At 37.5% G+C, this 13,234-nt stretch overlaps 1 protein-coding gene across 1 annotated transcript; it reads right to left on the bottom strand.

The window, feature by feature from the left end:
* Window positions 1-1,182: 1,182 nt before the first annotated feature.
* Window positions 1,183-12,252, bottom strand: LOC143862544 (histone acetyltransferase subunit NuA4-domain protein). Its single transcript, XM_077373616.1, has 7 exons — window positions 12,031-12,252; window positions 11,846-11,934; window positions 9,792-9,892; window positions 6,228-6,297; window positions 2,277-2,304; window positions 2,130-2,187; window positions 1,183-1,598 (listed from the first exon to the last, which is right to left on the bottom strand). Exons 1-7 carry the CDS (start codon window positions 12,041-12,043, stop codon window positions 1,490-1,492), a joined length of 468 nt encoding a protein of 155 aa, XP_077229731.1. The 5' UTR covers window positions 12,044-12,252; the 3' UTR covers window positions 1,183-1,489.
* Window positions 12,253-13,234: the final 982 nt, after the last annotated feature.

Below are 13,234 nucleotides of genomic sequence, written 5' to 3' on the forward strand. Positions count from 1 at the left end.
CTATGGTAATCAGCTCAATTGATCTGGTATACCATAATAGCTTGACACATTGCCCTTGTGTTGAATATCATCTTCCCAAACTGTTCATCAAAAGCTACATGGTAGGTTAGGCCAGTTTATAAAAGGTGGTTCTTTCTAGCAAGACATTCCCAGCATGGGTTTTGATGGCGAAGCCGTGAATACGTTTTTCCACTGTGATTGTCTGTTCTATATTTCTAGTTAAGGAAAAATTGCGAATGGGAGACACCAAAATACGAGAATTGCCGATGGGAGACACACTTTTGAAAAATTATAAATGGGGGTTGAAAACGTAATTTGCGGGGGTACCTAACCAAAATGACCTTAGGGGTTATCAAGTCTAAAATGGGGTTATCAACTGGTTCACAAGTCTAAATATGATTTAACAACTCTAACCTAAACAGGGTTATCAAATCTCGCTCGGGGGATAATCAAGTTCTCAACAGGGTTATTGAGTCTCGCAAGGGGTTATAAAGTCTTTACGAACTTGATAACCCCTTTTATGTACTTGATAACCCCTAGGGCACTTTGGTCAGGTTTTCACTGTTTACTTACCAGATAACCCCTTTTTAGACTTGATAATGCCATTTTCGACCCCCTTTATAATTTTTCAAAAGAGTATTCTCCTTTGGCAATTCTCATATTTTGGTGTCTCCCATTGGCAATTTTTCCTACAGTAAAAGCAAAGGTCTCCTACTTTTATAGGATCTTAATTAAAAGAGGAATGCTAGATTCACAGGCGCCCTTGCAAACGAAGGGGCAAAGGGTGCTCCTATTGGTCAAATCCCATTTAAAACAACAATGATCTTAATATTTTGTGCCATCTTAAATGGGATTTGAACAATAGGAGCGCCCTTCTTTATTTTCAAGGGCACCCCTATCGGTCAAATCCCATTTAAGATGGCATAGAAAATTAGGATCATAACTGTCTTAAATGTGATTTGACCAACAGCGCCCTCTGCACCTTCATTTGCAGGGGTGCCTGTGAATTTAGTGTTCCTCTAATTGAAATTAATTTCCTCAGTTGGAGTAGAGGCTTGACCAACTGACCCTCCAAATAAAATCCTAAAAATCTATCTCATTATCTCTCCCTCTATTTTTACTACGTATGTGAGAGGGAGAGCGTGTGTTTACGCATGACAAAATCTCACTAGATTTTTAATGTGTTCAACAAAAATCATTCAACAAATTAAGAGAATGTGAGCTCTTATTTTTACAAGAAAAGGAACGGGCATTGATTGACACCGCAATATCTCCAGTACACAAGACAAAATCTTACGTCTATTAGATGCATCACAATAACATAAGGTGAGTGTAGTCATCTCAGTAAGATTTCCTAGACTGGAATGGGTCATAAGTGAACATAATATTCAATATTCTATATAGGTTCAATCTAAATGCTCCTTGCAGTTGTAAAAGAAAGCTATACAAGAATACCCTGGACATTTCTTGAAACATAAGATGACTACAGCTATCTCAAACCCAAATCAGGATCATCTTCATCTTCAATCTCAAGCTCATTTGATGGCCTGATTCTCTTTCCTTCTCTTGGCACTGGTCTGCCCTTCCTTGGTTTCCCCCTGCAGAAAGAATAGCCCCACAATGCTTATGCATTCATGTATTCTTGCCCATGCACACACACGTGAAATACATACATAAAAACATTAACTCTCCAGTAAAAAACTTTGAAAAAACATACAAAATACAATATACACAATGAAAAAGTATCTCATAAATGGATCTAATTAACACTTAATGAAGAATGCTAGACTCACAGGCGCCCTTCCCAAAAATGGGAAAAGGGCACTCTTATTTGTCAATATCCATTTACAATGGCACATAAAATTACAATAAAAACTGTCATAAATGGATATTGACAAATTGGGGCGCCCTTTTACCCATAGCATTCCTCATACTTAATATAGCTACACATGTAATTTTTTTTTCCACTCTTGTAATCTATACTTTTTTGTGTGCGATAAAAAAAATTCACAATAAAAAATATTTTATCCCGCTTCAAAATAGGCCCGTAGATAATTCAAATGGGTGGATGACAAGAGGGAAATGTACCATTTCAAAAAAAAAAAAAAACAAGAGGGAAATGTACTTACTGCCCATTTGTAGGAGTGCCTCCACCCTTCATACGACCTGGACCATACTCTCTTCCATCTACCAACAAACGCAAAACAAGGAAACAAAATGCTATCAGTTTCTTGCTCGTAGTAATAATATCTGTAGGTCCACTAAGATAGGCTCACCATCGCGTCCAATTACATGTTCTTCGACCTGATGACAAACAAAAGGACATATTAGATGCAAGCACATCATATACGGAGTACAAACTCATCTTCACTCAGCTTAAGAAGAAACAGAAGTCTGGAAAAATGCTATTTCAGCATAAAACAATCAAGCCAACCTATAAAAAGTTAGCAGTAGTGAGAAAAAAGCAGTTGAGAATAAAAAGTTTATGAAAGCTTAAATTCTTCTTTCTTCTTGTGGGGAAGATGTAGAGGAGATAGCCATGCCAGTACCGATATTAACAAATAATTAATACCACAGAGTGTCTTGTTGGTGCAGTGGGAAAACTCGTGGTGGTATTACGGTCATGGGCTTAAATTTCCTTGAGCAAAAAGCAGCACTATTTTTTGGAGTTCCTCAAACCATTGACTTACCAAAACATAGATAAAAAAAGAACAGAAAGATTTCAGTTCCCGCCGAAATCCAAAATTTCGGCCTCAATATTTTGGTTTGGACTGAAACTGAAAGTACATTGAATTGGATTTTTACATGATTTCCTTGAAATTTTACTGAAATTGAGCTGAAATCCAAAATTTCAGCCGAAATTTGAAGTTTCGTTTTTCACCCTTATTTACAGAATTTCTACTGAAACGTTAAAGATTTCCACCGAAATTACTGAAATTTCCATATTTTATACATTTCAGTGGAATTTAAAAAAAAAAAAAAAAAAACATAATTTTTATCAAAATTTTACATGATTTCGGCCGAAATTTCCACTGAAACCGAAATATTTCGGCTGACACCGAAACCGACATTTAAAACCTTGATTCTTCTTGATTAACCAAGTTGCCTTGTTGAAAATCAACCAAACCATCCACTCAAGCAAGCAAGAGTTATCTCAACACAAAACATGAAAATGTAGCTCATGACATAGCTGAATCACTGTATTTTGTATCAGGTTAACCAAAGTAGCTCACAGTCCACATCACAGAACAGTACAATCATTTTACAAAGAAAGGTAATGCACAAGCTTATCTGGTTTTCCAGATGCACCAGCAACATTCGTACATATGGCTCCATAGGCCAAAGTTGCCTGCTGAAACCAGCTGTTCTTTCAAATAATATTTTGCACATCCAGATGAATAATGGCCTATTGCCAAAGGGAATTTTGTCCTGAAAGATGCTTCATGCCCTATGGCATGTCCATGTTATTAGCCCTATGGGGCAAAGCATGTAAGCCCCCAGAAAGGCACCCTTGTATAGGTAAACTAAGAGAAGCTTGGGTGAGCTTAGTGGTTCTCTAGCCATGGAGATTAGTCTAGCACATGTGTTATTCTAAATATCTAACTGATTCTATATGCATCATGATCCATTTTCATTATATCAGTGAATCTTACTGTTTCTAGTTTTACGGTTTTACCTTCAAGCCCTAATCACCTATATATCTCAACCAACTGATTGTTGCATTCACCAAGTTCTATGTTTATTTCTATCACTATTCAAAAAGGTGCATATTAGTTGTCATTTGCTAGAAGATTGAAAAGAAGTTGAACAGGGTTTATTTGGCCAAATCAGCATTTCGGTCAGAAACACGTTCTTAACACTTTAACCTCGTGGGTACATTTTGATAGTCCTATGGATTGAAACACAAAAAGGCCTGAATGGTATCCCAACAAATCAAGTTTAAAACTGAAGAACCCTCCCAAAAAAAACCAGGGGACCCCTAGAACACCAGCAAATGGAACCTTTGTTATAAGACAAGTTAAAAGCACAAAAGCTTCAACTATTTAACTTCAGATAACATACCGGAGAGGCAGGAAATGTAGAAAGTTTAGTATGGAGGCATAGAAAAATGGCCATCTTGCAATTGGAAGGAACTTTTCGTAGAGATTGTTATGTATTCCATGGGCCGTGTTGCACAATGATTTTTGACATCTATTAGATGGATAAAGTGATGCTTATTTGTGCTTCTTCCTCCTTGTATGCATAACGTGCATGAAAGTGACATGATTTCAGTGTGCATCCACCCTGCATAAAGAAGGTGGTTACTGGTGCAAGTACTGGTTTATGGGGTTGGTTATAAGAATTAATCGGTGCTAGTTATTTGAATGGGTACTGCCTTGGATGCTACTGGGATATTGTGGTCGTCAACTTTCGATGCCTCAGTTATGTACCTACATAAAAGAAGTGCATTTGTGGGGCAAGGGACACAAGTGAATCCCTCATCCCAAGTCTGATAGAATCTCCACAGGACATATTAGTCTTATGGGCAATAGTGGAAACACGAAAAATGCCACATCGTACTGCAACGAACACAAAAGTCACTTAGAGAACATCTAGAAGGACGGAGATCTGCATTTTTTGGTGGGTAAGTGATGCAGGTGGACTGGCAGAAACAAATGCTAAAAAATGGCTTGGTATGTCAATGGACTTGGAAGTCAGTGAGATTGACCCTTATATCTGGAAGTGACAATCAATTCCAAAACAAAACCTTGTCTATCCTAGATCTAGTAATGTTGTAGCCTACCAATGAAAACATGCATTTCTATTTGTAACACCTCTAAACATGCATTTCTACTGGGCCGTTTGGATACGTGGATTTTAGAATCTTGAATTTCCTCAAAATCCTAGCTGGGAGACGGTAGATGAAGGAGACCGTCCGTTTCACTTCTCTTTAGAATCTTGGATTTTAAGTAAGAAATCCAGGCTTTAAACAACAGCTGGTCTCCTCCTTCTCTTGTCTCCCAGCCGTCGTTTAAAACCTGGATTTCTTACTTAAAATCCAAGATTCTAAAGAGAAGCGAAACGGACGGTCTCCTCCTTCTCTTGTCTCCCAGCTAGGATTTTAAGGAAATCCAAGATTCTAAAATCCGCGTATCCAAACAGCACCTAAGGGTAGATTCCCAGGATTGTGCTTTTTTATGCCCCTGTGATAAAAGTACTCCATATTCCAGCTTATTCCCCCTTTACTGGTTCCAAATCGATTAAGGTTTTATTTAAACTCAAATTTATGTACACTTTAGTCGTCCAACTTATTTCTCAAAGTTCTGACAATATCAAAATGAACATACATATCTCCAACCTGTTGTCTCTCTCTACAATTATGTAACTTAGATGCAGATACTTTCAGGATCCAAAACATGGACATGAGGTGTGAGAAAAGATGATCCTGGAAAACCTAACGAGATGATGCATCTGTCCCGTTCGTGATAATAGAGAAGGGCATGTTAATATATAAATATCAGTTCACAAAAGCATGCGCTGTATAAAATAGTGACCAGATAAAAAGAATCACATTAAGATTATGAAAATTTCTATGAGAGATGCCAAAAAAAAGTGTTAATATTTGACTGACACTGCAACATTTTTCTGGTATGTCATGTCACATAGCTTTCAGATGGTAAATGACATCAACACACACTTAAGTCAAGGTCGTCCCACATGTCCCTCCTAATAGTGCCACAGGTACCAAATAGGGGTATGTTTGTCATTACATAAAAAGAAAAAAGGGTTTTCTTTTAATAAGAAATGGTTACTAGTGTATGATTGAACACGTGGCACAATAAGTAAGAACATTCCTGACACATGTTCTTGAAGAAAATATTACACATATGCTTGACATACTTCAATGTGGTTATTATCTTTAGAAGATCTGACTGAACTACTGTAAGACACAACATGGAAGTCGTTTATTCTATATTAGCACAGACTGCATGTTGGATGCTCTTGAAATGAAAATTTTCAAAAGGTAATCTTATTACATACTACACACTCTGGCATTAGTGAGATGCATAAGAAAAAAATAGAGAGAGCAACGTCAATATAAATATTCAAAAGGTAATTCTTAGCAATCTAGTTTTATCTTTGCAAGAACAACTAATTGGATATACACTGTTTTGCAAAAGACTTAGGACCATATAAAATTAAGCAAGTTCCAGTTCTATTTAATCGGTGAATTATAGAATACGTACTGCTGGTGAAGTAACTGACGACAATGAGAACAGCCTATCTTCGGGCTGGAACTTCCTGGAACGCTTTAGGCTGAAATAAAAATTTAACAAGTTTTTGTCATGACCAATTGAAGATATCGTATCAATCCAACTTCACGCTCACACTGTTTTATCATTAGGAAAATCTTATAGAAAAATCCAAAACATGCAAAGATAATTAGAAGCATGCAAAGACAACATTGAAGGGCAAAACAACAAAACTATGCAAACCTGGAAGATTAACTCATCATAATGAAGGAAGGTTATCCCCTTCCGGCAAGATCGCTATGCGTAGCGGAACAAAAATCGCATAGAACTTTAAATTTTTTTTCCAATCTTGCTTTTGCTCAAGATCCTAGAGTCTAGATTAGTTAATTATGTTAATTAAACATAAAGAAATACATCTTTGAAGAAGAAATCAAGGAACCACGTTGCTTGATCTACTCTTCGAACGGTTGTGAACATTCTCAACGCCGCGAACCCCGCAAGTTGAACCGATGGATTGTTTTCTTTACACCATTGATTGTGGATGTGAATAACTCTTTTTCACCTCAACAAGGTCTGATCTAATCAGTACCTTTGTTGTAGAGATCACAGAATTGAATTGGAATCCTTTCTCTTTGAAACTATGGAGTGAAATTCCAACAATTGGAGAAGAAAAAGAGAGAGAGAGTGGAAAACGATTTTCCGAGGAGAAGTGGCTGACGAATTTTGGAGATGGAATACACCCAAAATTCGTTCAGCCCTCTCCCTTAAATAATAATAAGAGTTTGGTTTGATCTTCCCTTTTTTTATCTCTCCCAATTCCTATCCACTACGTAGACTAGTTGCATTAAGACTCCTTGACGAATTGGGACTCTTCCCAAACGTCCAAGGCTTTGTGGGGACGCCCAAGAAACCTTGGGGAACGTGTATTGAAGTCACACTCTAGCTCTCTTTGGTCTTATCTCATAAGAGTTGGTGTTGGTGATGAATTGCTTGCTTTGTAGATCCTACATTTTAGCAATTCTTATCCAAAGAGGAGTTTGAGTGCAACTCAAAGTCCTTAAGCAATTGGGAACGTTTTCTTTAGCTCTCCAACTGTTTTGGCGTGTGGTGGGCCCCATCAACCTTATCCAAATGTGTAGTCCTATCCCAATTCCCAATTTCATTCCAATTCCGCAACTTTTGCAAAACCGGTTTGGGAATAACGATCCTCATTTGGATTTCACATCATTATACTTATTATTAATCATATTAATAATATATAATAATGTATAGTTAATGAATAATTAATTATCCATTTAATTAAGTACTAACTCGCATCCAATGAGAACTATTTCTGCTCCAATTTGTCTTCGAAAAATTATCTCATTGTCTCTTGTTAACTAATAACAAAGACATGCATATATATACAGATATCAACATATATATATATATATATATATATATATATATATATATACTTATTTAATATCCACATTGATCTAACGAATCATATCTGTCCATGCAATTACATAAAATGCAGAACCCTGATCAGTTTGATGTTTTCGGGTCATTCGAGTTATGAGTGGGATCGTCGCAGGGATCCGACGGTCAATCCTACAGATCCCTTTGGTGGCCCACTGTGATCTCGCTCTGTAGTTAAACTACACTCGCATTAGGTCAGTGGCCTCCATCGAGACATAACCTTGAAGATGACCGTCAGATCATCTTACCCCTAATCACATCTTGTATGTGCAAGTCCTTTCTTCTGGACTACATCTACTGAGTTGAGTCATGCGGGGAGTGGACATCTCTTACCCCATTAGCCCACTCTTGGTATACCATTTTGATCAAGCGGTGTTAAGCCTCCAACTGCATTTGTAAAATCCTTTGAATTTTTTTCAATGTTTCATAAAACATTCCGATAAACCTTTTATCAAGTCCGCCTGGCCAGGTTATTTAATATGCCTACCACGCTGACAAAATTGTAGATGACAATCCCAAAATTTTCGGGCGAAGAATCCCATGTTGAGTATTACTATTGGTCTCGAGGGTTTGCTCTAGGATATAGTTTTATTCGAACGTGACTCTACACTAGAATCACTATGAGATAGACTAAGACCCTAGAAGGGGCCGACAGACCAATAAGATCCCTCAGGTCTAAGGACATGTGAAGGGTCCTGTCTGGAAGAACAATTTTATACTCTCTTGTCCACAAGTTGTTTTTTGTTTGATCTAATTCGGTTGCGTGATCCAATCGTCGCACCCACTCTTCTTGCTTTGGGTCCACTACCCAGATGACCGAGATAAGCCACCTCACGACACGTGCATGTAGGCAAGACTGGTGCTAGTTGTATACATAAAGAGATGTCCAGTCTCTTTCCCAACTAGGAACTATTAAGGCTTGCATAGAACTGAGATGCCATATCTCCTTGCTCTCTTGGATCTGTGAATCCTTTGAGAATGACATTTCTACTACGCTATCTAAGGACGTATAAATAAGCACATCATACACATTCATTAATATAATTACCCATTCATGTCATGAAATAAATCTTTATTGATTAATAAACGTCATTTTACTGGCTTTTCAGGGCATATACTCTAACATATAATGATGTCAAAAGAGCACTACTACATTGCAACATTCCCTTTAAAATGGATCCATATATGATCTAACTCATCCTATTCTACGAACAACGTAACATTTGAACCGGATTAAAAAAGATTCATGGTTATGTACCAAGCAGATGATTATTTTTTAAGCTGGTGTCAGCCTTGACCTTTCATAATTTACAGCTCTCTATTAACTTTTTGCCATTACTTAGTATGTCGAGCCCTTAAATATCATACCCAAGGAATACTCCATTTGAGTGCCTGATTACATAGGATAATATTCACAATTCAATCTAGGACTTAATATTGGTCATTCATCGGCTTCATTTTCTCCCTCTCCCCTCTCTGAGAAAAGAATTGATTAAAGACATGTCTTGTCATTTATGCACATCACAACTACCTGTGTTGACAAGAGTTTCTATCTAGCTCCTAGAAGATGTATGCCTAGTATTCAAGCACCACTCCACGACGTTTTTGTATCATCGAATTTTAAAGCAAACTAGGATTAGAAGGACAAGAAACGTTGCTAAACACTTAGCACAAAGCAAACTATGGTGGAGCACTAGTGCTGTAGAATATTGACCCAAACATATTTGGGTGTGATTAAGCATCATGCAGGTCACTGATGCAAAAGAAAGGAAATGAAACCTTCCTGACTTGGGAGGATAGTCACGTCTCTAGAAACCTAACAAGATTCCTGGTGATAACCTAATAATAAATGCACGAGTGGTCATAGAAGAAATAAAATACGTCAAAATCCAAACATAAGTAGTTAGATATAGTGTCACTAAAATGCACGAGTGGTCATAGAGGCAGTATACTTTAAAATCCAAGCATAAGTAGATACATATAGTATCACGCAAAACATCCGAGATCATACAAGGGCCCATTCCTTTGACAGCATTATACCTAAAGCAGTACCTCAGGTACAGAAAAGGAGGCAAAGAAAAAGTCCAAGCAACTTACTTGATGGTGCTTTTGGTTGACGATAGAAATCCTTCAAAACCTTTCAATACATTCCCACATTGGCTCGAATCATGTAAGTAGCTTGTCTCTAACTCATAGACCTTTAAAATAATGACAAGGTTAGGTAGAAAAAGATATGCTAGTATAAGGAAGGCTTGCAATTAATCAAAAGCAATTGAACAAAGTCCTGGATAAAAAAATTGAAAAATATTGCTCCCAACTATGTAATTTGGACACTATCACACGTTTCAGTGTTAGACGGCCAGAGATACCAAACTTCAAGCTACTCGATTTAAATCTTAAAAGACAAATAAAAGAGAAACCATTTAAAAACAAGACCTATTAAAGAGGAAAAGGAATAAAATTATAATAAAAACAAGGGGATCCCTCCCCTAGTTAATGGGTAACACAAAACCCCTCCCTCCCCACTCTCCCATCTCTTCTGCCCCCTTCTTCCAAGGAGCACCCTTGTTGAGAGATTCACCTCTACCTTGAGCCAAAGACTTTTCCCTGTTCAAAATTCAAATAGATAAACCCAGCTGTGTTTAATTGGATGACTGTGTCAGTATGCATAGTCGGAGCTAAAAAAACCTGAGAATGTCATATCTTGCTACAAAGATTTTCATCCATTATAAGAATCATTTATGTAGTTTTTTAAATCCCATGGATAAGCACTTCCTTTTTGTTTATCCTATCTTTAACAACCTAACCACATATAAACTTAAATGCATTGTCCAAGCTATCCCATTTAGAGAACTTTTATCACTTTGACGTTATTGGCCAATAGGAAAATATAACGAAAAAGAAAATGCAAGCTTGGTTTTCACTTAATTTAATCATGTATCCAATCATGGGCCAACTAAACAATCATAAGATTCGCATCAATATTGGAACAGTAATGTTATCATCTAATGAACTCAACAAAATATGCCAACCTCATATCTTTTCCATCTCCAGTCCATCAAAACCTTACTCCAACTAGTTGCATCTACCGCCGAGAAAAACAAATTGTCCTATTCATGAGAGAAAACCAATAGTAGTGCAGGAGACAAGCTTCCATTCACCATCCGTCTCTTCATCCGTATCACCCTTTCATCAAAACCCATGTAATACATGGGATTAGTAGTAAAGGTTAGCTAGGATCCAACCAGCCTCATTTACTGGATCTGTATTTAATAGCACTGGCTTTCTAAGTTTTGGTCCTATTTACAAAATAGCAGCCCGACTTATTTGAAAAGAGTGCCTAAGAAAACCAATTAACAACCTCATACCAATATCTCCTGCTAAATTTCCAAGAAACACAAGGTTTTGGTCCTATTTACAATATAGCAGTCTGACCCGCCACAGAAAATCACATAACTAGACCACCATTTAAACAAAACTCGAAAACCTAGATTAACAATGAAATGTAATAGGTATGTGTTTCACACTACTTTCACAACTATTACCTCAATCTATACTCATAACCATAGAAACTTCCTACTTTTATGGGAAACTCGCTTTGGAACCTAAGTTCTTCTCACTTCCCAAATTTAGGGGAAGCGCGCTCCCCAAATGCTTCCTATGTGTTTCCTATTAATTAAGAGTGAGCATCCTATTTAGGCGATTATCTCATCCTAAAAGAATATTTTCTCCATTTGATAATGCTGAATGAGTGTATTTAATAAAAGAGTGCACTTCAAACTTGAAAACTCATTTTAAGTTTCAAATGAAAATTATATGGATCTTTTTCCAAAAACGATTTAGACTACACTTTGAATTTATTGCTGACACACGTGTCCTGCCTTGTCCAACCCGACACGCGTGTCGACACTCCTTTGGACACTTGTAAATATATTGATATGAGTGTTAGAGTTAATGTGAGCATGTGGACACATATTTGTGTAATAATCAATAATTTTGTGTATGTACGTGTCATCATTTCTAGATTTTTAGATGTTGTCAAGTCAGAAAACTCATATCAACATAACCCTTCTTTCTCAACCATAGGAAACACCAAAAGAAAAGAAAAGAAAAAAAACCAAATTTCTGAATTAGAGAAAAGGGGGAAATACCTGCTTCTCTATGTTACGCAGTTCGTCTTGAAGCTTCTCTCTCTTGCTGAGTAAAGATGTGAGCATGGCCGAGGGATTCGACCGTTGCCCTAATATGCAAAAACAAGAGAGGATATTCAAATTTGAAAAAAATTAGGAACCGTTGGGGAATTATGAGAAGAGAATCTAGTTTTACCAACGGTTACCTTCCGAATCCATTTTCCCGCGAGATTTCGAATCTTCAGAAATCAAATCAAAATGCACACAACCGAGTTCCGATGGATGTGTTTTTTCCCTCCCTCTGCTAGGGCATTTGAGCCCCTTTAAAGCTGCTCGCACGTGCTTTTTGCAGAATATCACGTGCGAAAGACACTTACATTTTGGCCAGAACGCTACACGCGCACGTTAGCAAATCCACATTGTGAAAGAGAAGCAAAGACAGGGGAGGAGCTCTTTGCTAAAAGCCACCTTTTTGGGCCGTGTGCGTGAAACGTGGAGATCATCGGATCCGTTTATCCGATTAGAGATTACAAGTCAGATGAAATATTGTTGAGAACATCTTGATCGGATGATTATAAGCCCTTTTATCTGTCAAGTCTCATTCTGAGGTATCTAAATCGTTGATCTGATTGGTGGATTGGTTCAATAATAAACGAATGGTGTTTGTCCATCTTCCAAGTAAATCCACTCGACGGTCGAGATTATACAATTTTTGTAATGTAGGGCCAATGATTTATATTCATGTAGATGAACCCAACTAGCGTCAAGTTAGACTTAGTCAATTTGAACCGGGTAGATCCTTTCACCTTCTTCATGAAAATTTGCTAAAGGATTCATTAGCTGACCCCAACTAGTCTGGGACAAAGGCTTAGTTGAGTTGAGGGCCTATGATTTATCCACATGTGGGCCACCAAATCAGCAAGCCCTATCACATGTAGTTTGGGACCAAAAAATGGGGTTAATGGGGGTCACTATGGATGTGCCAAAGCCCATTAATCTAGAGAGAGAGAGAGAGAGAGATGTTTATCTTTTCTTTGTCTGTCACTTTCGTTACAATCCGTGGACGCTTCTGCTACCTTTGGCCACCATATGAAAAAAATATTCCATGGAATATTTGTGGGGGCCAATTGTGAGAGATGGGTGACCGTTGAGAGGTTCGGAGTGAGGGGAGCATGAAAAGCTACTAATAACAGAGGAAAACAAAAAACTACTTCGGAATAGGTATTTTCTTTTCACTAGTTTTATGGATTTGGTATTCTGTTTCTACTCACCACCGGATCAATTCTCTTCCTCTCTTTCCGCATCAACTCCCCCCACACAGTTGAGCCGGCTAATATTCCATTAGTTACTAGAAAGTTTTATCGTCACGCACCCTCTAACATTGGAGTTCTTTTCAACAATAAAATCCTA

Source organism: Tasmannia lanceolata, unplaced genomic scaffold (assembly GCF_043159265.1).
Source record: "Tasmannia lanceolata isolate RefF3 unplaced genomic scaffold, GAP_Taslan_0.1 ptg000037l, whole genome shotgun sequence".
NCBI classification, from domain to species: Eukaryota; Viridiplantae; Streptophyta; class Magnoliopsida; order Canellales; family Winteraceae; genus Tasmannia; species Tasmannia lanceolata.